Source organism: Poecilia reticulata, chromosome 16 (assembly GCF_904066995.2).
Source record: "Poecilia reticulata chromosome 16, P_reticulata-male-v2, whole genome shotgun sequence".
NCBI classification, from domain to species: Eukaryota; Metazoa; Chordata; class Actinopteri; order Cyprinodontiformes; family Poeciliidae; genus Poecilia; species Poecilia reticulata.
In genome coordinates this window covers 25,474,119-25,498,530 of record NC_088845.1, presented here as the reverse complement: position 1 = coordinate 25,498,530, position 24,412 = coordinate 25,474,119, and the positions used below count along the sequence as shown (strand labels likewise).

The following is a 24,412-nucleotide window of genomic DNA, read 5'->3' as shown; positions in this document are numbered from 1 at the left end:
CATCATTCTCTACCATTCAGTCTCTGGCATCCTGCCGTCGGTACCTGTCTCTGTCTGCTTTGATCGCCGGCTATTCATTTAATAATCCGTCGTCAAAAAAACAGCTTTCTTTATTAGATGATAAGGTTCTGCGAACATGAGATCAACCAGACCACTGGTATCCATCAGTTTGGTCGCCATAGCAGCTGCAGAGAGACCGTGAGGAGTCCCTCGTCCAGAATGGATCTTGTCAGCAGCGGATGACGTGACGTCACGTCGCTATGGTGACCCAGGCAGTATAAAACGTGAAGCCTCAACAGCGAGCTGCGCACACTGACTCGAGCAGCATCAGCAGCGAGGTAAGTCTGAGCTCCGCGGTTTAACATCTATGTATAATTCATGCTTCTAAACTAAATTTCAATCGATTATAATGTGTTTATATCCACGCTCTTATCGGAAACCCATCAAATATCAATAAACTTCTATCGCCAGAGAGGTTCTACGTCACTTGCGGAAGCTTGTGGCCATGATGTGTTCGCATCCACTTCCTATGTTAACTCGGGTATTGTGGTGCAGAAAGGACTATATTGGGATTTGAAGGAGCGCTATATAACTCAAGTTATTTTTCTGACCAGTTTTCTTCGCAGTTTGCTTTTAAACGGCGCCGTTAGGAAGACAGACGGGAGAATGGGAGGGGATGCGCAATGGCTTCTTAATCTGGAAGATGGACTGTCCTTATTCTTTATAAAAACATTGGTTCGCTGCATCTTGTAAACACTTGCGCTCAAAATGCGCCACGGTGGAAATTGTGCTTAGTGGAAAACGGAGTTATCACAATTTTCGACAAATGTGTTGAAAAGTGGAAGATTACTCTGTGAGAGCAACGTGACTTTGTAAGCTCGCAGCGCTGCATCTGCGGAAGTAGGCTGGACTCCATGTTATGTAATCCTCTGCGCGAAACCCAAGATGGATTTCTCCCTTAATTTAGCAAAAATACTAAAACGCGGAGTTTATAAAGAAAAATCATGATTGCGAATCCCGCAGAGAGCTTTCTTGGTCATATTGTTTCACGTAGGCATCAAGCAGGGTGATGACAATAATACTGAGATGAATAAATGAAGCTACGTGCCTGCTGAACTCTTCACCATGAAGTCTGACGACGTTACACACTCGAGGGATGAATGGGTTTCCGTAATCACGGGATTTAGGGGTCAGAGTGACGAGAAAGATCGTGAATAGGAATGGCTTGATGTAGGGGGGGGAAGCAGGTTAGAACTCGCATTATTGTATTCTTGTGATGCAGCCGTGGGGCAGAGAAAAAGTGGCGCAGCGTCGCGTGATTCTGCCGCAGTTTGACACGACACTTGACGGACCTGTTGATGAGGCTTGTTGACGAGGCCTTGTTTTTATCTGAAAGCATTTAGGCATTTTTTACTGCATTAAAACTGATAAGAGAAGGGACGTTGCGAAAAATGACACCGTGGATAATTTTCTGTCGTGTGGTTTTGGTAGCTTACAGGAAGATGCAGCCATGTCAGCATGGATGAAGGTCATGGCTCGAGATGATGAAGGGCACAGCAGGCCCAGGGCTGCTTCACTGATGCTAATCGACAGTTTGTTTTTAAGCTCAGCAACTTTGTATTTTTCACATTGTAGTCACAGAGACGGACAGCCGCAGCTTACCTAACACCATACTGAAGTGAAGGTTGCAGGCAGTAAGCAGCATCTTAGCATTAGCTATGACCTAGCTGGCGTGTAATGGCCTCAAGTCTGTAGTAGTAGAAAATAAACAGTCTTATGCTTTCTTTAAGTAAATATTTTCTATTCTCTTGTTTTTGAATATTAAGTTATTGATGTAAATATGTTTTATCACTATTTTGTCATTTTGAGTAATGACAAGTCATGTTAGCTAATTTGGCTCCTCATGCTAATGATGCTCATACATATTATAACAATTTGTGTTAGCTCACTCTTCTTATACTTAAGAAAAGGCTACAAGCTTGCAAATATCTTTTAACTACCACTAATTAGCCTGTTAGCCAATGAGAGAAGTCTTGGCTAACCTAAGCTACCATAGCACTGAAGAAAGTGAATAGTTCCTGCTAGACATGGCAGGTTACTGGTATCAAGGTATAGCAGGCTCTTATAAGTGCATGTGTTTTTCTCACATCTACTCCTGTTGGCTAAAGGCTTGCTGCAAAAAGCATAGGGTAAAGCAATGATGATGGCCCTGAAGTTGCTGCTCTCTGCTGGTCAACCGGATGAAAGATGGCGATTAGGTTTCTCTCATGCTTACAGAAAAGACTGTTTTTGCCAGTTCCTCATCAAGAAAGTGCCTAGCTTTAGCTTTAGCTTACATCTTTATAAGTTTCAGAGCGTGGCTCTCAGATACACCTCCTACTACTGGTCATTTACATGCTCGACTCATTCATTCCCTCTGAGCTAGTTCTAGAGTAACTAACTTTCCCCCCCTGAATGGTGGCTTGGTTAGTATGAGTGTCCTGTTTGATCATGCAGCAGCACCTACGAACCAGTCAATGACTCGGCTTTGTGCGAGAGGAAGAAAGACTCAGAATGACTCAGCATTCTTTGCTTAACTGTCACCACTTTTAGGAAATGAGCCATCCCACAGGAAAGAAGGTTAACACATGGCGCCATAGATCAATAAAATCCTCTCAGTGGAATATTCCAAATTAGGAAGTAAAGTAAAAAAAAAAAAAGTGAGAAACATCACATTTTTGAGCATGTTCTTTCATTTCCTTTGCTTGCTTGTCACGTATACCTCTTCCTGAATTTTTCTGGATGTTGTAGCATTTTTTAAATTAAACAAAATGCTACAAGAAAGTAAGGCTTTCATCATTGGCATGAAGAAAGCCTTAACTTTCTTCTTTTTACATTATTATGGTGCAATATCCACTTCTGTATTGTGCCAGGTCAATTTAACCAATATTTGTAGCAACAGTTCGCTACAGCAGTAAACGCAGCCCATGTGGGGTCAGTTAAAAGCCAGACGCATCCTTGTAAACATCCTTGTAGACTGTGTTTGCATATTTTAGACAAGTGATGTGATGATGGTGAACATTTGAGTGACTCGTTCAAAGCCGCAGTGAGACATCTCTAAGGTGAGAATAAAAAACAAGCAGACATGGTGCTGAAGAGGAAGTGAGAGAAACTGTAAGTTAAAGGAAAATTATTTTTGTTGGACAGAAAAAGAAAAGTCTGACTCCAAAACTGCGAAAGAGGCGGGTCGGGAGGAAAGACATTACCTAATTGGCTATTCTGCAATGTCTCTGTCCAATCGACCCACTGCAGTGGAAAAACACTGAGGAGAAAGAGGGTGTGACAGAGGAATAGGAAGCTGGGGGAAGGTTTGAATAGCCAACGGCGGACGAAGGAGGAAGGCTGGGGGGGGGGGAGGCGCTCTGGTGCGGGAAAGTGAGGATGCACTCGCTGAACTTGCTAGCATTCACTCACCCTTGTGAAATCTCCGACCAGTGCATAAACTCAGGGAAAGCTAAGGAAAGAGACAACTTGGTGAACTAGGGAATAGGTGGGGGTTTGCAGGAAATGGGACGAATGAGTGCAGTGAAAATGCTGCATCATGCTCGTCTCTGATCCTCTCGTGCATGCGATTTTGAAAATCTGGACCACCTGATGCAGTCTGGTGAATTTAACCTTTTTTGGTCACTGGTTGAGTCATCCCTCACCCCAGTGGTCCCTGCGATTCATCCCTCCTGCTGTTGGCGAGCTGAAAAGGGGCCGAAGCCTGGGGGAGGGGAAGCTGTGCAAAAACAAGAGAATCGGACTCGGCGGCGGGTGAGGGGTCATATTTAAGCTATAGGGGCTCACTGAATTTTAATGACTGTGTTTGGATTTGGGGTCGTGAGAGAGGTCATGTTGGAGTAGTCGTGGGTCAGGAAGAAGAGGGGAAATAGATCAGAATATCGGGGGTTATCTGGGACAGACTTATGCAGAGGAGAGGGAAGATTAGTAAAATGCTGTATAAAGTTGTTTGAGTTTGCTGTACTACATTTCCCATAATTCAGTCTGATCCACATCCTTTTTTCCATACCTTAAGCATTTAATCGCGCCTACTTTTATGTGGAGAAAATGATACCCTGAAGCTTTGTCTTATTTTCCTGACCCGCTTTCATTGTCAGATCGAAACTGAAGGTTTTTCTTCACTTTTCTGTCCTTATTGAGGAAACTCCAGAACAAAAAATAACAGGCTATATCTTGCAGAGTTTCGCCATTGTGTCTTGTTTTTTAATTGCGTCGTCTTCTAACATATTAATGAGTGCCAGCAGACTGGAAGCTGCAGCCACCAGTGTGTTACCTCGCTACTCTCCACCGCACAATGGTGCCTCTGTGAGCGGTGGCGTTTCAGAGTGCGTGCAGTCCGAACGCCAGACTGCGGCTAACTGTGCCGTCTGTTCAAAAGAGGCACAATGTCAGGGTGAAGTTAAAGTGAATAACCTTTTATATCTGCTTGCTACATCAAACCTGGGATGCATTTATATCAAGCTTACTCAATGTAGGTTAAGTTTAATTACCAGATAATCCCATTTATGCAATGAGACATGCCCCCAACTAGCTGAGTTTAGTAAACTCTTATGAAGTTAAACCATCAGGCCAGAAAAAAGTGATAATTGCATCTTTAATAGAAAAAAAAAACGTAAAGTTTACACCACTTGCAGATCTGCTTTGCATTTAGGTTTTATTTGAGGTTTTTAAGCTGACTTTAGATGTCAAAAATAATTAGTCAATAGATTAGTAGCCTGAAAATGACACCATTAATTGGCTGCATGCAAGCATGATATGAGAAACTTTTCTGCAAAACAGAACTCCCTTATCACCCTAAGAGATTTGCATTTATGCTTCTACTTTTTGTAATTATCGTCTCTTAGTTGAGAAATCCTTTTTTTTTTTTTTCCAAACCACTTACAAACTATTGCAACTTCCATCCTCCTTTGCCTTTCCATTTGCCAATCCCTCAAACGGCCTCGGGGCACCACTGAAGGACACGAACGGGATTGTTTCGTCAAGTGATGCAGGTTTACATGCTTGACGTGCCCCGGCGTGTCGCCTCATCGGGGAAAGTGGTGAAATTACGAAATTCTCCACATCTGGAGCCACATGTTTGAGATTCAACTTCTTGCTCAGCAGAAACTTCCACCTGCTTGAAGATGCAGACGGACCAAACACTATTGGATCGGTTGTCAGCAGGGTGGCCATTTTGTTCTGGGAGCCCAGGGCAACTGCTTCTGTGCAGAGAAAAGTGAGACGTTAGTATTCATGCAGGAGGAGAGGAAGCAGATTACGGGAGGAGGGAAAGCTACCCTTGAATTTTGTGAAAACACGAAGTGGAAACAGATCTGTCATGTTGTACACACACTGTCCTGTTTGACTCTCCTTTAGTGACCTTGTGTTACGGATACTGGCTGCAGAACATAAAATGGCTGCTCTGTCTTGAAGAAAAAGCAGAATAAAGCACAGGAACAAGATCATAATGAGCCTTTTGGATTAATCAGACAGAACGTGATAGTTAATAGCAGTTCAATAGTTGACTCCAGGTGTGGAAAAGTACAGTAACTGTGTCATCCCAGCCACGAGATGCTCCAGATACCATCCGCATCATTGTGTGTGCTGTTCTGTGAGGTAAAATTCATGAATTGTAATCTGGTTACCCCTGCAGTCTATTTAAAGTACTCCCACAATGCATTTCAGCGGATTGACATCTTGTCCTCAATGCCCCAACACACAACAGATTAGGAGATTAGAGTAGCTGAAAATGACAAGCCAGTGCCACCCTACCTGTTCCACGCACACCAAGCTGAAGTATTTTATACACATATTGTTTATATTAATATGGTTTTCTGTTACAGACGCACTAATCAGGCATTTTTAAGCCGGTTTCCAGTTTTCTACAATGTCTCATTATTATTTTAAATGACTTGGGTTTTATTCTGTGGACTATAACTCAGTTTCTTTGATAGTTGAATCTGATCTTTACTAAACTCGACATGTATCAGAAATGATGGCTTCTTTGATGCAATTAATAAAAAGAGGGGGGGGAAAGAACAAAGATTTTTAATCATTTGGTCTGCAGATAAAGGCAAACTGGCTGACTTATTAGTGCATTTCATTTTCAGCTGTCGCTGCACTGCAGCATTTTATGTGTTTAGCCCTAAATGGGTCACCAGCGCTCACATGATTTCCTCAAAGTTTTGTCATTTACTAAAATACAACCATCTGTATTTAACTCAAAGGCAGAAATATTAAGGAATACCATGAATACTTGTCAGATTACGTAACAATCTCCATGTTTTAAGCAGATGCGGTCCTGCTTAGAGTTGAAACAAAAGGGACATGACGGTGGTTGATCCTGCAGATGAGCGAACCGTATGAAACGCTGAGGAAAGGCAGAGAGAAAAGGAGGTCGAATAGTTGTCACAGCCAGACGTTCCCCTCTGCTGGGCTGGCGGACACCGTCTCTCTGCTGCGCTGCAAACCAGCCGCTTTCTCCCGGCCTTCGGATTCCTTTTGTTTTCTAAACATGTCCCTGCATGGTGCAGCAGCTCCTCCACGCCTCAGCAGAGCAGGCTGAGGAAATGCAGATTATAATGGCCTGTATTTTTACCTAATTTATTGACGTCAACCAGAGTCGCAGAACCTGGTTGTGAGGAGATTTTAGCTGCTGCCGACCAGTCCGCAGGTCACTCGTAGCACAGAGCAGCTTCAGGCGCTATATTTTCATCAGAAATGACAAGGGAAGATTTCTGCATGGCTCATTTCTAATGAACATTCCTCTGTTTGACTGGAGATGATTTTAGAGATATGATAACTCCTTGTTGCTATTGATTCTCTCTAGCTTGAATCTGTGGAGTTTCCGCCTACCTGATCACAGAAAAATACCGATTGCATATAAACAAATAAAATTCTCAACATTTTCACAAATCGACCATGCGGCTCAGAATCCACCTTTATCTACACACAATCTATAATTTTTTTTCAGCATTTCCTTTTTATTTTCATAATATTACTTGAGTCTGTTGTGTAGAAAACAGAGTTTATGGGTTGGTAGCAGCACGATTTACCAGTCCGACCTGATTAGCTAAACTCGTTTTAAAATAATCCCCATTGTTAAAACCCTCACAAATCATCTTGTTTGTCTTTTGTCACCCCTGATATCTGATGTTTAAACTCCAAATGCTGTTAAAATGTTGACATTTTCCATTAGAGGTCAGTTTACGTCAATCATTGGGCGTGTGTTGATTCTGACCGGTGTTTGTTTTGTTGTGCAGGTAACTCCACACCCACTAAGCAACAGCAACCATGTCAGACCTCTGTGTTGGAATCAATGGGTGAGTTTGAACCTCATGTTTTATACACAGGATCAGAAATGACTGTCAGAAAAATGAAAAGGTCAAGTGGGTGGTGATGGTCACTTCTCAAAGTTATCCATGAAATATCACCTACTGACGCTATGCAGTTTATTCACTTTGGTCCCCAACATCAGGGAAAGTATTTAAATGCGCAGTTCAGTTTACCTTTTAGCCTAATTTCTGAGGTTCTCACAAAGTATGATGTATATGTGTCTCATGAAAACTATTATGTAATGTTGATAAAGATTTAAAAGTGTTAAACATCTGTCTATCCATGTCTGCAGCTTCGGTCGCATTGGCCGCCTGGTCCTGAGGGCATGCCTGCAGAAGGGCATCAGAGTCGTGGCCATCAACGACCCCTTCATCGACCTGCAGTACATGGTGAGAGAGCTTTGAGCTTGTTGGGTTGCAGCATGTTATCACACTTTTACTGTACGTAAAATCAGAGATGTGGAGGAATCAGAGTTAGAACCAGGGCTGGCAATTGGCTCCGGCCGCTGGTTGAATTCTGACAAAAGTCAGAATGGTGAGAACAAAGGATGAAAAGCGCCCAGAAAAACAGAGAAATATGTCAAACTAACTGATATGTTTACTCTACAAGCTTCTACTGCTGGAGTAGCTTCAGAACCGGAGAAGGAGGGAGAATTAGCCATTCAGGGGATTCATCGTCTGAGGATGAGGAGAGAGACGTGACCCAGGGACAGATTGAGGTCAGAGGTCAGATTAGCTGCTGCCAGCCCGATAAGAAGGAGTCCAAATGTTCATAAAGAATTAGGGATGTGCGATTTTAATCATTAATCAATTTTTTGGATTTTGAAGATTAAATTTTTTGGAAATCAAGATTTTTTTTTTTTTTTTTCACCAATAAACCCTTTGGGCTTCTGTAGTTCAAAATCACCATGCCCAAGGCTGCCATCTTGTTTGACAAACGTGTTTTACAGCTTCTGTTTATATTTATTTGGACTTTCAATGCAGGTCATATTGGGGCAAGACTGATATTTTTAGTTGTAAGAATGAATGTTATGGTAGTACAGTTGAAATAATGCAAAAGAAAGTCATAATTTTATGAGGAATGTTAAGCCTGGCCTTAATACTCATACAACTCACAGAAGGAATGGTAGAAATAAGAACCTAATTTTGAAAATATTTTCTTTATTAGAAAAGAAAATGGGCAAAAAAAAGATTAAAATCGGATCTGGTGTGAAAAATCTTACATTTTATTTTGAGACATATCTATGAAGAAGGTATGTTTAATGTAGGGTGTGTGTGTGTGTGTGTGTGTGTGTGTGTGTGTGTGTGTGCATATGAGTTGCGCCTGGCTCGCAGTCAGAAAAACACTAATGACACAGGAATGATGATGGCTTGTGGAATGAACAATGAACATGTCTTGGCATGTGTGTAAAAGTAATAATAATTTTGCGTTAAAGTAGTGAAAAAAATAGAAGTTAATATAATTAAAAAATGATTAGAGACACATCTTCATTAATTGCCATCTGGGGAAGTTGTGGCCAAAATGTGGAAATGCTGAACATAGGAAATGATTGCAAGACTTATTCTATTCAGCTAGACTTAAAACATACAATCTGAGCAGTAACTTCAGCAATGCGATGTTGCATTTTGATAATTAAGCTGGTGGCAGAGAACAAAAACGTTTCCCAAGAGGAGTCGAGGGAAGAACTGAAAGTTAAATGTCGGTTTCTTAATGAAAGGATTGAGAGGCGATTTAATGTGATGAAGCTTGTTAAAGCGACTGGAGGTCTAGACTTTCAGTAACTACCCCAGATTGAGGGTTTTGATCTCACACATGCCATCCAGCTGTGACACCAGGGCAGCACGAGACCAAGACAGGCTGATTTCATGCACAACAGGAAGGAAAAACACTGTCAGATCCTGAGTCTGAATCCAATGATGATTAGTGATGTAGAATCCAGAAACTAAAGAAAAGACTTTGTGATTTGTTACTGTAGTGGTTAAAGTTTGATGTTTGTAATTGTTTAAATATAACTTATTGCAGTACCCCAGTGTTAAGTGGGGTCTGTATAAGTACATGTGGATGCTAAGCTTCTTGTGAATAAATCGTTTTTCTTACAGAAAAGAATAAATCATATGATTTATGTAATTTGATTGTACTGGTGGGAGTTGTAACAAAAAAGAAAAGCAGTGAAATGATGGCTGGTGAAATGTTTGAGTGGTTGATAAAACATTAAAACAATTAATTTCCACCCATGTTTATAAGTTGCAGATTAGTTTTTGCCATTAAAAACAGTAGATCTTCCATCTTGTAAGTGGCATTTGCCCTTTGCGAACCAATCCAATGTTTCGAAAATTAATTTGCTAAACTGTTTTAATGCAAATTATATGGATTTATTTTAATATTTTACAATAACAAAATAGAAAAGACAACAACTAAGAGGACAATAATTTAAACTGACATTAATTCACCTCTTGGAGTGTTCAAGTATACCAAACCACTTCATTTAGCTTTGTTTTAGTGAGAATAACTCAACTGTGTTTAGATGATCTGTTTTGTTTCTCAAAAAAATATTTAAAAGGTATATGTAAAACTTTACTTTTATTATTATTATTGTTGTTAACGCTGTTGAAAACATTTAGTTCTTGACCCAATATTGCTAAATGTCACATATTGTAATAAAATGGCAACAATCCAGATACTTGTTCAGAATCTTCTTTGAAATGGCTGAAAGTCACACATGCATATTTTTCTACACCAACTATTATTGTGGGTTAATATTAGTTTTACATAGAAAGATCTAAATGTTTTAAAGCTAAATCCAAAAACTACAGCTTGTGAAGCTTTTCACCTTGACTCATTATTTCTTGCCCTCCGTTTTCACAGGTCTACATGTTCAAGTACGACTCCACCCACGGCCGTTACCATGGCGAGGTCTCCCATGATGGTGGCAAGCTCTACGTTGATGGCAAAGCCATCTCTGTTTTCCAGTGGTAAGTGAAGACGCTTGATTATCCTTCAGACTGCCTGACATCTGCAGATTCCAGGAGGCTGATGTGATGTTGGACTCAGCATAGTGCGATTATGATTTTGTGTGAATTTTTGTGTTTTTTTTTATGTGTATGAGTGAATTCCTGGCTTTGGAACGAGGCTTTCTGCTTCACTGTCTGCGGCAGCTGTTGGTTTAGCTCATTGTGTTTCAGAGTCTCAGCTCTGGCGATGGGGAAAACCGACAGGACGGTTACAGAGGAGACATTCCAGCTTCACGACACATAAAGCTTCCTGTCAATTTACATACCAAGGACCTGAACACTAAATTACAGTGGACAGGATCTACTTTTCTCACACGGATAGAGCCAACACAGATTCATTTGTCGCTGTCTCCTTTGTTTTCTCCAGTATGAAACCTGCTGAGATCCCCTGGGGTAGCTCTGGCGCCAAATACGTGGTGGAGTCCACTGGAGTCTTCCTCAGCCTGGAGAAGGCCAACGTACGTACACACAAAAGAAACGCTCAGCGGATTACGCACGACATGAAGCGATGACCCGGTTTCTAACTTGTGTTTTCATAATGTTTTGAACTCAGGCTCACATCCAGGGCGGTGCACAGCGTGTGGTCGTGTCCGCCCCCTCACCTGATGCCCCCATGTTTGTCATGGGAGTTAACGAGGACAAATACGACCCGTCCTCCATGACCATCGTCAGGTAATGCTCCCTTTGAATATCATTTCTAACTTGCAGTATTTTACAAGCCTTTCTGAGTAATGAGTTTTTATCTGTTTCTGCATAGTAATGCCTCCTGCACCACCAACTGCCTGGCTCCCCTGGCCAAAGTCATCCACGATAACTTTGGCATCGAGGAGGCTCTCATGGTAAGAAACACCTGGTAGTTGGTGAACTCTGTTTGTTTGGGGACCAAAGTTCAGCCGGTGCGTTAGTTTTCACATTGCACTGTGTCAAATGATCCAAACTGGTTGAAACACCTGTTCTCCTACTTAACCTGTGGTGGCGCTGCACTAAGAACCACTGAAGAAAACGGCATGAAAACCTCAGTAGAATACGCAGAACACAATTTCTTTTTTTGCAAAATGGGAGCAAAAATTGAATGGCAACCAGTTTTAGCTATTGTAGGATTTCTTTTTTGTCTTTGATCAAAGACTATGAGCCACATATTTCTGCTAGCGTTAGTCGTGTGTTTTGGTGGTATTTACCCTTTACCATAGTCCACTCCTTGCTTTGGGAGTGGTCTCCTGTCTGCTTGGTTTTTGCATATGTATTGGAACCGCCCCAGTGTTCACTGCAACCAAATGCGTGTGGTCTCTTACCTGGGTTTGTGAGAGACCCAGAGTTCACTTTTTTGGTCCGCATCAATATTTGATTGATCAGACCAGTCGAACTTTAGTGTGGATCAATAAACAAACAAACAAGGTGTGTCTGTATAAGGTGTGTTTGGGAAGACACGCCTCCTCAAACAAACCAGACAGACTAGAGTTTGATTGAAGCAGACTAAACAGGCCTGGTGATAATTTACCCTAAATCTGTGTCTTATCCGGATATTTTGCCGCATTCGTTTATTTTTGGAAGTCTTAAAGGCGTCAGTCCTTCACCCAGTGTAACTCTGCCTTCTGCAGACCACAGTCCACGCATACACAGCCACCCAGAAGACAGTGGACGGCCCCAGCGCCAAGGCCTGGCGTGACGGCCGCGGCGCCCACCAGAACATCATTCCAGCTTCCACCGGCGCTGCCAAGGCTGTGGGCAAAGTCATTCCTGACCTCAACGGGTACGCGACCGCTCTGCTGCTAATTCTGTCAGAAAGCATAAAGCAGCGAAGCAAAATGGTCTAATCTCTTTCTCTCCCTCTCTCTCTCAGCAAGCTGACAGGAATGGCTTTCAGGGTGCCAGTGGCGGACGTGTCCGTCGTGGACCTGACCTGCCGTCTGTCCAAGTCCGCATCCTATGCCGAGATCAAGGAGGCGGTCAAGAAGGCCGCACACGGACCCATGAAGGGAGTGCTGGGCTACACTGAAGACCAGGTATTTCCCTGAACCTGCAGCTCTTTATTTATATCAAACTGAGATCTGATTGTAATCTATAACGTTGGTGTTTGCCAGGTTGTGTCCTCTGACTTCGTTGGAGACACCCACTCCTCCATCTTCGATGCTGGTGCCGGCATCTCCCTTAACGACAACTTTGTCAAACTCATTTCCTGGTGAGTAACATATAACATATGTTAACATATACTAAAGTAACATATACTAAAGCTATAGACAAGAATCTTTCCTAATCTAATGAGATGCACTGAAATAAAATGAAAGTAATCTTTTGCTTACCTTTGCTTTTCCTTCCAGGTATGACAATGAGTACGGCTACAGCAACCGTGTTGCCGACCTGCTGCTGTACATGCACTCCAAGGAGTAGACACTTCCTGTCCTGAGAGGAAGTGAGCAAAGGGACCACCGCTAACCATCATGAATCCCTCCATTCTCTTTTACACAAAAACCCCGCCCATAGCCAAATCATAGCATCTTCAACCCCTTTAGCTCTACTACAGTATAAGTAGGCAGCAGCAACTGTGTGTTTGAGTGTTTTGAGTTCATCTGTGTTTTCCTTTATTGACAAGGCGACAATTCGGTGAAAGTATTTGTGTCCGTGTTCCCCCTCTCCAGCTCCCACGGCTGATTTAGATGTGTAATTATGACTGAGTACTATGGTAACTACTGTATCCATCTCACTGTTAGTGTGATTTTAAAAGCTTCGTCACCAGTGGAAGGAGGAATCTGAGCAGCAGACCTACTGTTACTCTAATTATGATTCAAGAGATGAAAAAAATAAAGTTTGAAAAAAACCTCAACTCCTCTTTCATGGTCCAGCTTCATTTCTTTAAAATGGATTAAATGAGTAGTTTGATGTCATGTGAACTTTCTGAGAATTTAGGTGAGGAAGATAATCTGTCATATTTTAAATTTGTGTTTAGTTTGTGTAAATGACTGAAAGGGCTAAAAGATGCCGAGTTTATAGCAAATTCTGTGGCTGAATGTCTAAATGCACCAAACAAATCCAGGAAAGCTTAAAGATGATGTGAAAGCAAAACGGAAAACAAAAAGGCTCAAGAATATTGCTTCAAAATATTAATACTTAAGAACCACAAATCACAGTAACTGGATTGACTGGTACCATTTGAAATCCAGTGACGGTGGATGAACTGGACTTTAATGACTGCTTAGTTCACACATAAAACAAGAAGAGAAACCAGTCCTGGATGAAATAAACAGGATAAAGAAGCATCGATATGGTAAGTGTTAAGTTATTCCTTCAGGCTTTCATTTTCTGGCCAGCCAATCGGCTAGGAAAGAAGAGCTCATTCTTAAAATACTGTGGACATATAACATCAGGTAGAAGTAAAAAGCACTCAAAAGTGTTCAGTTTTAAAAAGTATTAAACTGAAAACCTTTGCAAAAGTTTGATTGCAACGTGTGGCTTGCGTTTTTTTTTAATAGTAATTACACACCAAAAGGGATTAAAAACCAAAAGTATAGCCTCTGAAACTCAAACAGCTGAATATGTTTTATAAGGTAATTATCATACTTAATTTCTCCACATAGTCTGAACACCCTCCTCATTAGGTACTGCTGTCCATTCTTGTTAACACTAACCCATCTTCTGCTGGCTACTTTCGGTAGGATTATAGATCATAACATGGATCTCAGATCCTCCATACCACAAAGTATCAAAGCACTTCTGAAGAAAACAGCTGGTCTAACCCTGTACTTGCTAGTTGTACCTAAATAAGGTACACCTATGCTTGGTCTACATTCTGAACCTCACCACTCTGATCAATAGCTTCATATTGCAATACTGGAGAAAAACCAACAGGTGGAGCCAAAATCCTTCTGTGTTTAAACCCACTGATCCAATAAAAGTTTCTCCAACTGTGATGGCTGATATCTATTTAGGGTCATGCTGTAACTCTCATCAAATATCTCAAAATCCAAAAAAAAAAAAAAACCTAACAAAAAAAATACAACAAAAAAACAATTTCTCAATTTATACTTAGAAAAATGTTTATATTGTAAGACTACAAAAACAAAGGATATTTGCTTTGGTTGATTTTTTTTTCTTTGTTGTGACTACACTTCCTGGTGAGGAAGAGGAATAGTCTTCTCCATCATCCTGATCTCCACCTCATCTTGAGCGTGCTGTTTGTGACCAACAGAACAGTGCGACACCTGCTGGATGAAGAAGGTATTACCATCAAACCGCAGTGGATGACTAAGCTGGAAGCATCAGAAATAGGCGCCTGGTTTTTATGTTTCTGTGCAGATCACACAAGCTTAAAGGGTAATTATCAATATACATAAACTACTGGTCCTATTTGTGCTAATGAGAAGGTACTAGCATTTTTCTTTTTTTTACAAAGACTTTGCTTAGGTGTATTTTCCCTGCTTACAATAAAAAGTCCTCTCTGGTAAAAATGTGGCTTTTTACCTTTGACAGAGATGTCCAAAACGACAAATGCCACTAAACACACACCACATGAAATTTAAAAGAACAAATTGTTTAAATTAATTATTGCAACATTTGTTTGGCAAACAGTTCACTTATACTCGAATTTTCTGCAACATTTCCGTGCAATCTAAACTTCCTGATTACAATAAAAGCAAATGAGGCACTCGATCATCTGCGCGTCTTCTGAAAAATTCAAATCCTGTGTTTTACATGTAGCCTGATCGCTGCCAAATCTCCAAGACTACGTCGAATTCAGTACATTTGAATCAAATATGGAGGAAGACAACCTTTTAACAAAGATTTGATTGACTCAACTTCTCTTTGTCTGTTATAGAATTTGCTGTTTACAAGCTATAACCTCTCTGACGTGCCTCTAATGCACAAGTTGAAATATGATAGATATAAAGTGTCCACCTGCTGCATTGGAAAATACATTTATTGTATCGAAGTAAAAACCTCTGATCATTTTCATTCCAGCGCTGCTAATCATCTTTGTGATCAGAAGGACCAGAGTCTGTCATCAGGTTGTAGATACTTGATTGTTTTAGCTAATTCAAAGATAAAATCATTCTAATCTGTCTGTGAGTTGTTTTCTGTCATCTAGATGACATTATGGTTGAGTTAGTTACTCAGACGTTGTTCATGACATGCTGTTCATTTACAGTACGAAGGCTTCAGTACTGCCTGAACGTTTTCTTATACATTTTGACACATTACACCACACATTTCACAAATCTCTGGTTTTATTGGGATTTCATCTGATAGGCTCACAAAAGAAACAATGAAATTTCTATTGAATTTCTATTCAGACCTCTGAATAAAAAGGAGTGCAACCAGTTGCCTTGTGAAGTTTCCTTTATAGTGTACTCAATCCTAAGTTAAAAAAGACTTGAGGCTGGGGGAAATGTTCACCTTCCCACAGGAACATCAGCGGCAATTGTACGGTTCAGACCACATTCATTTGTTATAATGGCATAATTAACCCCAAAAAACTACATCTTTGGCTGCTTCAAAAAGTTGCCATGTTTTCTTCTCCATCCACCTTACAGATTTGCACTAATTTGTGTTGCTCAATCTTATGAAATAATAATAATAAAAAATACATCTTGAGAGGTTTGTGACAAACTAATAAAGCTACAGAGATGTGAAGCTTTTAATAGCATATTTGTACATCATCTCACACAAACAATTTTCAATTAGGACAATTTGAATAAAATGCAATAACGTCTGTTCTAACAATCTTGTAAAACCACATTACAACTGGATTGAAAGACATTTTTTTATTTATTTATTTTAAAATGTGAACCAAGTCTGTTTTATTCCTGGTTATGTTCCACCAGCATGGTGGAACAACCAAACCTATCAAAGGGGCCAACACAGACCATAAACACTTTAGTTTGCTGTTCACTGGTGTGTTTATTTATTCATTTAGAAATGCACTGGTGAAATCTGAAGAAGGGTCAAACTTTAATCTACGCTGTCCTCCGAAACCCAAAACTCGTGCCATGTAAATGTTGGGTCGTGATTTCCCTCCAAAAGCAGGTGAGGAAGCGATGTCACTGGTCTGCTGGATGCACTGAGGTGTGTCTGAGTGACACTGACCTGTAGGCTGGTATAAAATGACCCAAGGCTTCTCTCCAGCACCGACACATCTGTCTTGATGTGACAACAGGAGTAAAGATGGGGAGGAAAGGCTGCTGCTCTGCGCTCGTGCTTCTCCTCTTTAATATTGTGGCCTGGATAGAAGCTGAGGTTCAAAAGACCATTTACTTTCCTTCTCAGAAGATGACATGGGACAAAGCAAGACGGTACTGCCAGAAGTACTACATAGACATGGTCACCTGGGACACAGTGGACCCAAACCTGCTGACGACGTGGCTGCTGGAAAAAGGCTTCACTAAAGTCTGGATTGGTTTACACCAGGATCCTGAGGAGTCATTGGTCTGGAGGTGGATCGATGTTAAGTGAGTTTCCATTCAATGACATAAAATGTCTACTGTGGTGAAATGCTGAAGGTAACTCTCGCGCCATTTGTGTGTTTTTCATCAGAACTGGTGAAGGCTTGACTGGTGATGACGTCTCTGGCAGAAGGGACTGGCTCTTGGGACAGGCAGTCGGTGCCAGCTGTGGCTCCTACAACAGCATCACCAAAAAATGGGAAAACGCCCTCTGCTTGTTAGAGATGTCCTTCATCTGCTATGCTGACAACCTGGTTGTAGTGACTGAGAACAAGACATGGGAGGAAGCTCTGGATCACTGCAGGGAAATGACAAATGGGTCCTTCAAATACGACCTCCTGAGCGTTACCAACGCGTCTGACTACGGCTACGTCAGCGACCGGATCTACGGAGCCACCACCAACGAGGTCTGAAGCTTCTCACGCAAAACCACAACATTTTCTACCTGAATACGAGTAGCTATGCTGGTCTAGATCCAAGGTCAAATATCTTAGTACACTTAAAATAATACAAAACTAACTTAAAAGGAACTTTTCAGTAAGATATAGGGGCCTGTTTAAAGTCAATTTAATATTGATGAAAAAACGAACTGGTTCCACCAGCAGCTTATTTCACCAACAAGACATTTTTCCTATATTGTAAGTGAAATAATCTGCCAGTAAAACTAGTACATTTTTTCAATACTACAAAATGGTCGCCTTAAAACAAGCTACTACTTCTTGATGGAAAATGTAAGTCAGTTCTTTCAAGTATATTAAGATATTTGCACTAGAAACTAGACTAAAAATACTTGGTAAGATTTTGTGTTTTTGCAGTGTATGTGTGTTCATTTTAATACTCTTCGAGTCTTGCGTTGTGTCTACCAGGTTTGGACAGGATTGCGTTTCCTGGGAGGGGAGTGGTGGTGGTCGGACAGAGAGACGTTGGACCACCAGGAGATGCTGCCGGACTGTCCGAGCCAGTGGCAACACTGTGGCATCTTCTCCAAATATAACACAACTAGCTGGACCAGCAGGGACTGCTCAGAAAGAAGAAACTTCATCTGCTCTTATGAAGAAATTGTAAGTCAGGAGGAAAAGCAGGATTCTAAATCTGGATAAGTCCATGCTTGCTTTCTGCATACGCAGGCTTTTGTTCTGATAGACGAATCTTATTTATTAGAAAAGTTCAGAAATGTCAAAAATGCAATTTTTTAAAACTCACGCAGGGAGATCAGGGAGGTCATATCACCTGCATGAATTACGGCTGATTTCAGGGCTGAGAAACATCCTTTGGATGAACACTCATTGGGAGCAAGCTTGACTTATGTCATTAAATCTGACCCGTGGGTTTCTTTCATAGGGCCGCACTGGGGCGCAGTGGTTAAGATTTTCTGCAGCAATAACTTTGCATGTTCTTCCAGTATGCATTCTCAAAGGACACTCCGATATGTGCATGTTAGGTGACTTGGTCTTTCTCGAGTGAGCCTGGCTGTTTCTATTGCGTGCAGATTTCAACTTTTTTAAATACAACTCAGTTAAGCTTAATTTAGTTTGACTATACTGACTCAAAGTGAACTTAATTGAAACCCGTTGAGTTCATCTGAACTGAACTGAATTAATGCAAGCTAATGTTTTTTTTATTAATCTAAAGTAAAATGACCTGAAGGGAAATGATTCGAATAGAACTGGACTGAAATCAACTGAGTTTATTTGAGTTCAATTAAACTGAAATGAAATTGTATGAATGAATGTTTAGCATTAGACTAAAGCCTGTGTGTTTTGAATCTTCAGTTTACTTTTTTTTTCTTTGTATGCACTGTATTCATATAACATTAGTGTGATAATTAGATATATAACAGCTGTAATTTTGACTGAATTAAAGAAGAGAACCAACAATGTGTCCTTGTGTATCTTGAGAACAATCAGACATCAAAATCAGACCAAACAGGCAAATTTGAACTGGGAGACAGAAAGATGAAACCCAGAAACAGAATAATTAGGACGTATTTTGAATATGATAGTTTTGGACATCTAAGTCTACAATTTCTAGGTCAATTTCTCAACATTTATGAGGCATTAATAGTGGTGACATTGCCTTGAAATAGATTCACAGGTGTACCTCCAGAGAACTAAAACTCAGTGTGCTAACCTAATCAGAGCTTACAAAGCCACTGCAAAGACATTATAGCCACACTGAGAAGCAAATAATTATCTGGAGAAAATATCCCAGAGTAAAACATTTCAAATGTGCATTTCTCCAGTAGCATAAGCCCATAAGTCATAAAAGTCAGATCCATCTCTGCAAATCCATTTATTAAAACAAACTGCACTAATTCAGGTCAAATTTCTGCTACAACTTTCTTTATTGTTACAGTAGGCATATGGTTGACAATGATCTACGTTGTAAGGGACACACAACCAAATATTAATGGGGGTGTATATACATTTTTAAGGCTGTATTATTCAGACCAGGAGGATTTTAGAAATTTTGAAACAATAAACAATCCTAGCAGTGAGAAGAAGCTCTTTAAATAATCTGCCTTTGACAAATTTTAACTACACACACATTTATGTCTAGTAACATTTATTTTGGATTGATTTTGAGGATTCAGACCAACTTTGACCTTTTGATCGATTTTTGTTCTGTCTGTTTAAAACACATTAATTTAACATTTTCACAAGCAAATGAGAATTACTTTCCCATTTTCTCATCAGCATGTCTTTCAAAGATTCAAATGAAGTGTTTTACATGTAACCCGATCTCCCCCGCACAAGCCCACAGACTATTTTGACTGCAGAAAATTTGAATTAAACATTACGCAAAAATGACTTCCACTATAGGACGGAACATGGCATACGGCTGGGATTTGGATTTTTGTATTTAGTTAGATTTTTTAAGTGTTTCTGTCATGCTGTTGTTGCACAGCATGACAGAATATCATGGACCGCATTTCATCATAGCTACAATTACTGCTTTTTCGCCTGTGATAGTTCTGGGAGCTTCTCTGTGATTTTAACTGGTCCCATATAAGCAAATCAAAGAGCATTTTTGTGTCTTTACAGATTGAGAAACAGATTTTTTTTCAAAATCGTTTTCCAGCATTTGATCTGCTGTAATCAGGGCCTGTCAAAGAAAATTGACCGACTGACTAGTGCATCAGTGATGGTTTCATCTAAACAATATTGTGGTTGTGATCAGAAGTAACCACAGTCTCAACTGTAACTTGCATGTGTGTGTGCGTGTGTGTGTGCGTGCGTGTGTGTGTGCGTGTGTGTGTGTGCGTGCGTGTGTGCGTGTAGGTACTTCTCTAACTATCATATTTAGGTTAATTTCTGGCATTTTTACTAATGACCGATGGGCCTTATGGCCAACCAAAGCCTGGCCCTGATACAGTCTCCTTGCTTAGGGTCAAAGGTTAAGGGTTTAGAGATATGGTGTAAATTAGGGTTTGGTGAAGGTTAGAGTCAGGCAAAGACTAGTAATGTTTGGGCTGAGGGAAAAAGTCAGGTTAAGCACAAATGCAGTTGTTACAAAGAATGGAAGTCAATGCAAAGTTCTAATATGGATAAAAATACAAACATGTGTGTATTATTTATATATATATATATATATATATATATATATATATATATATATATATATATATATATATATATATATATATATATATATATATATATATATATATATATATATATTCTACCTGTTTTTATTATTTCAAATAAGGCTAAGATAATTAGCATGTCAAATTGGATCATTTACCTGGAGGCAGATTTTCCTACCAGCCATGCTTTGTAAATGAGGACAATTTGAATAAATCACCAAAGCAATGAAATGAACAGCTACTGAAACATGCATGACTGCATTTGGATCTGTTTTATTTATTTATTTGACATTATTTTCACATATAAAAAGCTAAATTATTAATAGGACTGATTATGTATAATCCCTTCATTAGTGTTTCTCACAAATCAGCTCTTGTCGATATCATAGTTTCTGCTCCTGAGTGACTGAAACAGATTTGAATACGAACCGAAACAATTTGCTGAAAATGTGTGGCGCTACAGAGAATGACGAAGAATAAAGACATAAAGGCATAAAGGCAGAGGGCTAAATAAAACGTCAAACTGAAATATTTGTCCAGAAATTACCTTTTGTTAAATTGTTCTTCTTGAAACTGGATAAGATTAATTAAGCAAATTTTAAATGACTATGTTCAGAATGTCATGTTTGGTGGAGAGCATTAAACTATGATCCCAGTGTTAGTTAAATTTCTCCCACATCAGGTAGGAAAATGTTTTTACTGGTCAGCTGGACTCACTGAGGCGTGTCTAAGTGACGCTGACCTCTACACTGACATAAATTGACATTTTTGTCTCTGACACATCGGACTTGATGCGACAACAGGACAGGAAATGGGGAAGAACGGCCGTCCTGAGTTGCTGCTGCTGCTCCTTTTTAATGCTGCGGTTCAGATGGAAACCAGGCTCCTACAAACCATTTACTTTATTTCTAAGGAGCTGACATGGACCGATGCAAGACAGTTCTGCCAGACGAACCACATAGACATGATTACTTGGGACATAGTAGACCCGAACCTGCTGACTACGTGGATGCAGAATCGAGAACTCACTGAAATGTGGATTGGTTTGCATGAGGACCCTGAGCAACAGTCAGCCTGGAGGTGGATCAATGTGAAGTGAGTTTCCTTTTTGGTGCAATCCCCATGTTTATAACATAAATACATTTCACATCATTTTGTTTTTTGGTATTTTTTTCAGAACCAATGAAGGTTTGACGGGAGAGGATGTTTCAGGGAGCAGTTATTGGGCCACTCAACCAAAAACCGACTACAGCTGTGGCTCTTATAATAGCGCAAGAAAAAAGTGGTTAGGCAATGTTTGCTCTGAAATCCTTCCTTTTGCCTGCTATGACGACAATCTGGTGCTGTTGACTGAGAACAGGACGTGGGAGGAAGCCTTGGATCGCTGCCGGGAAATGTCATCAGCTTCCTATAAGTATGACCTCCTGAGCATTACAAGGCCTACTGATTTCAGCTACATCAGAGACCGGATCTACAAGGTCACCAGTGAAGAGGTTTGGTTGATTTTGTCACTTACTGTTTTGTGCAATAACCAGACCATAAATATGTAGAGGATTTATTTTGATATTGCTGTTGAAATCTTGGCTCACATCTACCAGGTTTGGACAGGATTGCGTTTCCTGGGAGGGGAGTGGTGGTGGTCCGACGGAGAGATGTTGGACCACCAGGAGATGCTGCCGGACTGTCCGAGCCAGTGGCAACACTGTGGCATGCTGTCGAAGTACAACACAGCAAACTGGACCAGTGGGGACTGCTCAGAAAGAAGAAACTTCATCTGCAATTATGTAAAACTACAGAAAGACCAAAACTAGCTCTCTCTCTCTGCCTTCATATACTCTGTGCACATAGAGATGTAAGCAGTCATATTCAAAAGGTCTGAATATATTTCTAGTTGCTAGCTTCGTAAGTGTCATAATAATGACAGATAATATGAACACATGTTCTAGTTTGTTGGATATGACTATATATCTGCTCAATATGTCGAAACTCAGTTTTTGCAAAGGACTTCTTGTCCGCAATATCTGGTGAGAATATATGGGAATGGTAATAATCATTATATCCTTCCTATGAATATTTTTGGCTAGTTGAATGGACTCTGTTGGTGTTATTATTCCCAAATAATGATACCAGTGCTGAGAGTCTGAATATCAAATCACTAAATATGGAGAATCTAAATGTACTATATGTTTTGGATTTGATTAGGACCACTCTATTTCTTCTGCATGGATTTGTGTCGTAGGATTTAGAAGAATCACCATTTTAAACTTGCATTTTATTTGATTGTGTTTTATCAAGTAGAATTTTTTTTAAATTAAATTAGTTTATTTGTATTGACTCTGAATTGATTTGATGGCTTGTTGATGTCAGATAGGAAGAAAATAGTAACACTTGATAAAACCAAAATATGCAGAATACTACGTCTATGCACCATGAAACTGAGGCTACAATTCACACAAACATTGCCTGGTCTGGGGAGTTTAGATATTTAGACGATTGCATAAGAGTGGATTCACACTGGGGCTCCATGGGGTCCAAACTTAGTCTGAATGTGATTCAGTCAAACAGTTTCTCAGGAACTCGGTGTGTAGCTGTAAGGTCAGTGCTGGAATCTGGGATGGACACAGGAACACACACATCAAGTGTTTTTATCTATTCCTCACAAACAAAGCTTGAAAAGTGTTGCTAGTAAATGTTTCATGCCAACTGTTGGCACAATGCGTTACCTAAAAACCCAGCGGATACAGCGTTCATGTTTTTTTGGGGGTTTTTTCACCCAGACGGCTTCCCGCGCCCCCCCTGCAATGGCACGGCATCCCCCCGTAGGGGCCGTGCCCCACAGTTTGGGAACCTTTGACCTAGTCTATACAATAAGATTTAAGTTTTTGTATTTTTTTGTGTATTATATATTGTATTGTGTCATAACTTCAGTTAAATTTAAAATATATTTGATATTCTTAGATACAGTCAATAAATAATCTGGACATGTGCCATAAAGTGAAAATTTAAGTGAACGTGTTTGGAATGAGGATGCTTGTGGACTGTTTTTTTTTGTTTTTTTTGTCACAAATTTTCATTTAAACAAATACATTTTTCCAACATTTAGAAATTTAGTCTGTCACGCTTTTTTGACAGAACTTCTCCTGCTGTAGAAAAAATTAAGTAAACAATATATTTATATGAAATAATTTATAAAAAGGAAGTGAGTAATTTGTAGAATGGCTGTATCCTTGAGCTTAGGTGTATCTGGGACTTCATTCTCATGCCTGGCCCTGTAATGCCTCAGTACTGAGGAGATGGATTTATTTAAATAAGACAATTCTGCCAAACATATGTGACACTTAACCTGCAGAACACACTATAAAAATAAACTAAGACTCAATTTCAGCTGAATTTGGATTCAGATAGATCAAGTAGAAACTGAAAAGAACCGGATGAAACAACAACGAAATGAAAACAAATACTTTATTTTCCGATGTAAGATCAAAATGGTCCCACGCTGCAGAAACATTCATTTGCCTGGAGGCTCCTCCTTTGTTGACGCTGCACCTTAAAAGATCAAGAATTCTTTTGGGAAATGCATTTGACAGTTTGACAGATTTGCTTCCTTAAAAACACAGTTTGGCGCGTTAATGTCATTTCGAAATGTGGATCGAGAGGGGATGCCCTCTTTATCCTGGATCTTGATAGTATCTCATTATTCCGAAATACTATCTCGAAATCTCGAGATAGTATTTCAAAATAATTAGATTATTTATTTATTTATTTATTTATTTATTTATTTAGTTAGTTAGTTAGTTAGTTAGTTAGTTAGTTAGTTAGTTAGTTAGTTAGTTAGTTAGTACCTGAGTGGCGAAAACAGGTTTCCATAGTCACACACCGTGATTTGGGTAAGTAACTTTAATCAGATTACTGGATATGAAGTAGTAACGCCTTAGATTACTCATTATTGAACAAAATGGGCAGGCACCACAGCCTGTGAGGACAAGAATTACAAACACAACTGGAGTTAAATATTGGCTCAACTC

General features: G+C 40.0%; 2 protein-coding genes and 1 long non-coding RNA gene across 3 annotated transcripts; all 3 read left to right on the top strand.

The window, feature by feature from the left end:
- Positions 1–248: 248 nt before the first annotated feature.
- Positions 249–13,188, top strand: gapdhs (glyceraldehyde-3-phosphate dehydrogenase, spermatogenic). Its single transcript, XM_008432056.2, has 11 exons — positions 249–338; positions 7,284–7,343; positions 7,649–7,745; positions 10,222–10,328; positions 10,735–10,825; positions 10,921–11,039; positions 11,125–11,206; positions 11,966–12,117; positions 12,208–12,370; positions 12,449–12,546; positions 12,686–13,188. Exons 2-11 carry the CDS (start codon positions 7,315–7,317, stop codon positions 12,753–12,755), a joined length of 1,008 nt encoding a protein of 335 aa, XP_008430278.1. The 5' UTR covers positions 249–338; positions 7,284–7,314; the 3' UTR covers positions 12,756–13,188.
- Positions 13,189–16,203: 3,015 nt separating this feature from the next.
- On the top strand, positions 16,204–18,646 carry LOC103478698 (uncharacterized). Its single transcript, XM_017309401.2, has 3 exons — positions 16,204–16,807; positions 16,893–17,208; positions 17,668–18,646. The coding sequence occupies exons 1-3, from the start codon at positions 16,524–16,526 to the stop codon at positions 17,899–17,901; spliced, it is 834 nt and encodes a 277-aa protein (XP_017164890.2). The 5' UTR covers positions 16,204–16,523; the 3' UTR covers positions 17,902–18,646.
- A 2,292-nt stretch (positions 18,647–20,938) lies between these two features.
- Positions 20,939–22,728, top strand: LOC108167017 (uncharacterized). Its single transcript, XR_014083935.1, has 3 exons — positions 20,939–21,482; positions 21,565–21,880; positions 21,986–22,728. It is a non-coding gene; the product is annotated as an uncharacterized LOC108167017 (long non-coding RNA).
- The last annotated feature ends 1,684 nt before the right edge of the window (positions 22,729–24,412 follow it).

Bases quoted from the DNA above. Each gene is read 5' to 3' on its own strand.
- LOC103478698 (XM_017309401.2), top strand. From the start codon at position 16,524: ATGGGGAGGAAAGGCTGCTGCTCTGCGCTCGTGCTTCTCCTCTTTAAT. The intron at 16,808-16,892 runs GTGAGTTTCCAT...GTTTTTCATCAG, and splicing joins TGGAGGTGGATCGATGTTAA to AACTGGTGAAGGCTTGACTG. The intron at 17,209-17,667 runs GTCTGAAGCTTC...TGTGTCTACCAG, and splicing joins ACGGAGCCACCACCAACGAG to GTTTGGACAGGATTGCGTTT.
- gapdhs (XM_008432056.2), top strand. From the start codon at position 7,315: ATGTCAGACCTCTGTGTTGGAATCAATGG. The intron at 11,207-11,965 runs GTAAGAAACACC...TGCCTTCTGCAG, and splicing joins GCATCGAGGAGGCTCTCATG to ACCACAGTCCACGCATACAC. The intron at 12,118-12,207 runs GTACGCGACCGC...TCTCTCTCTCAG, and splicing joins GTCATTCCTGACCTCAACGG to CAAGCTGACAGGAATGGCTT.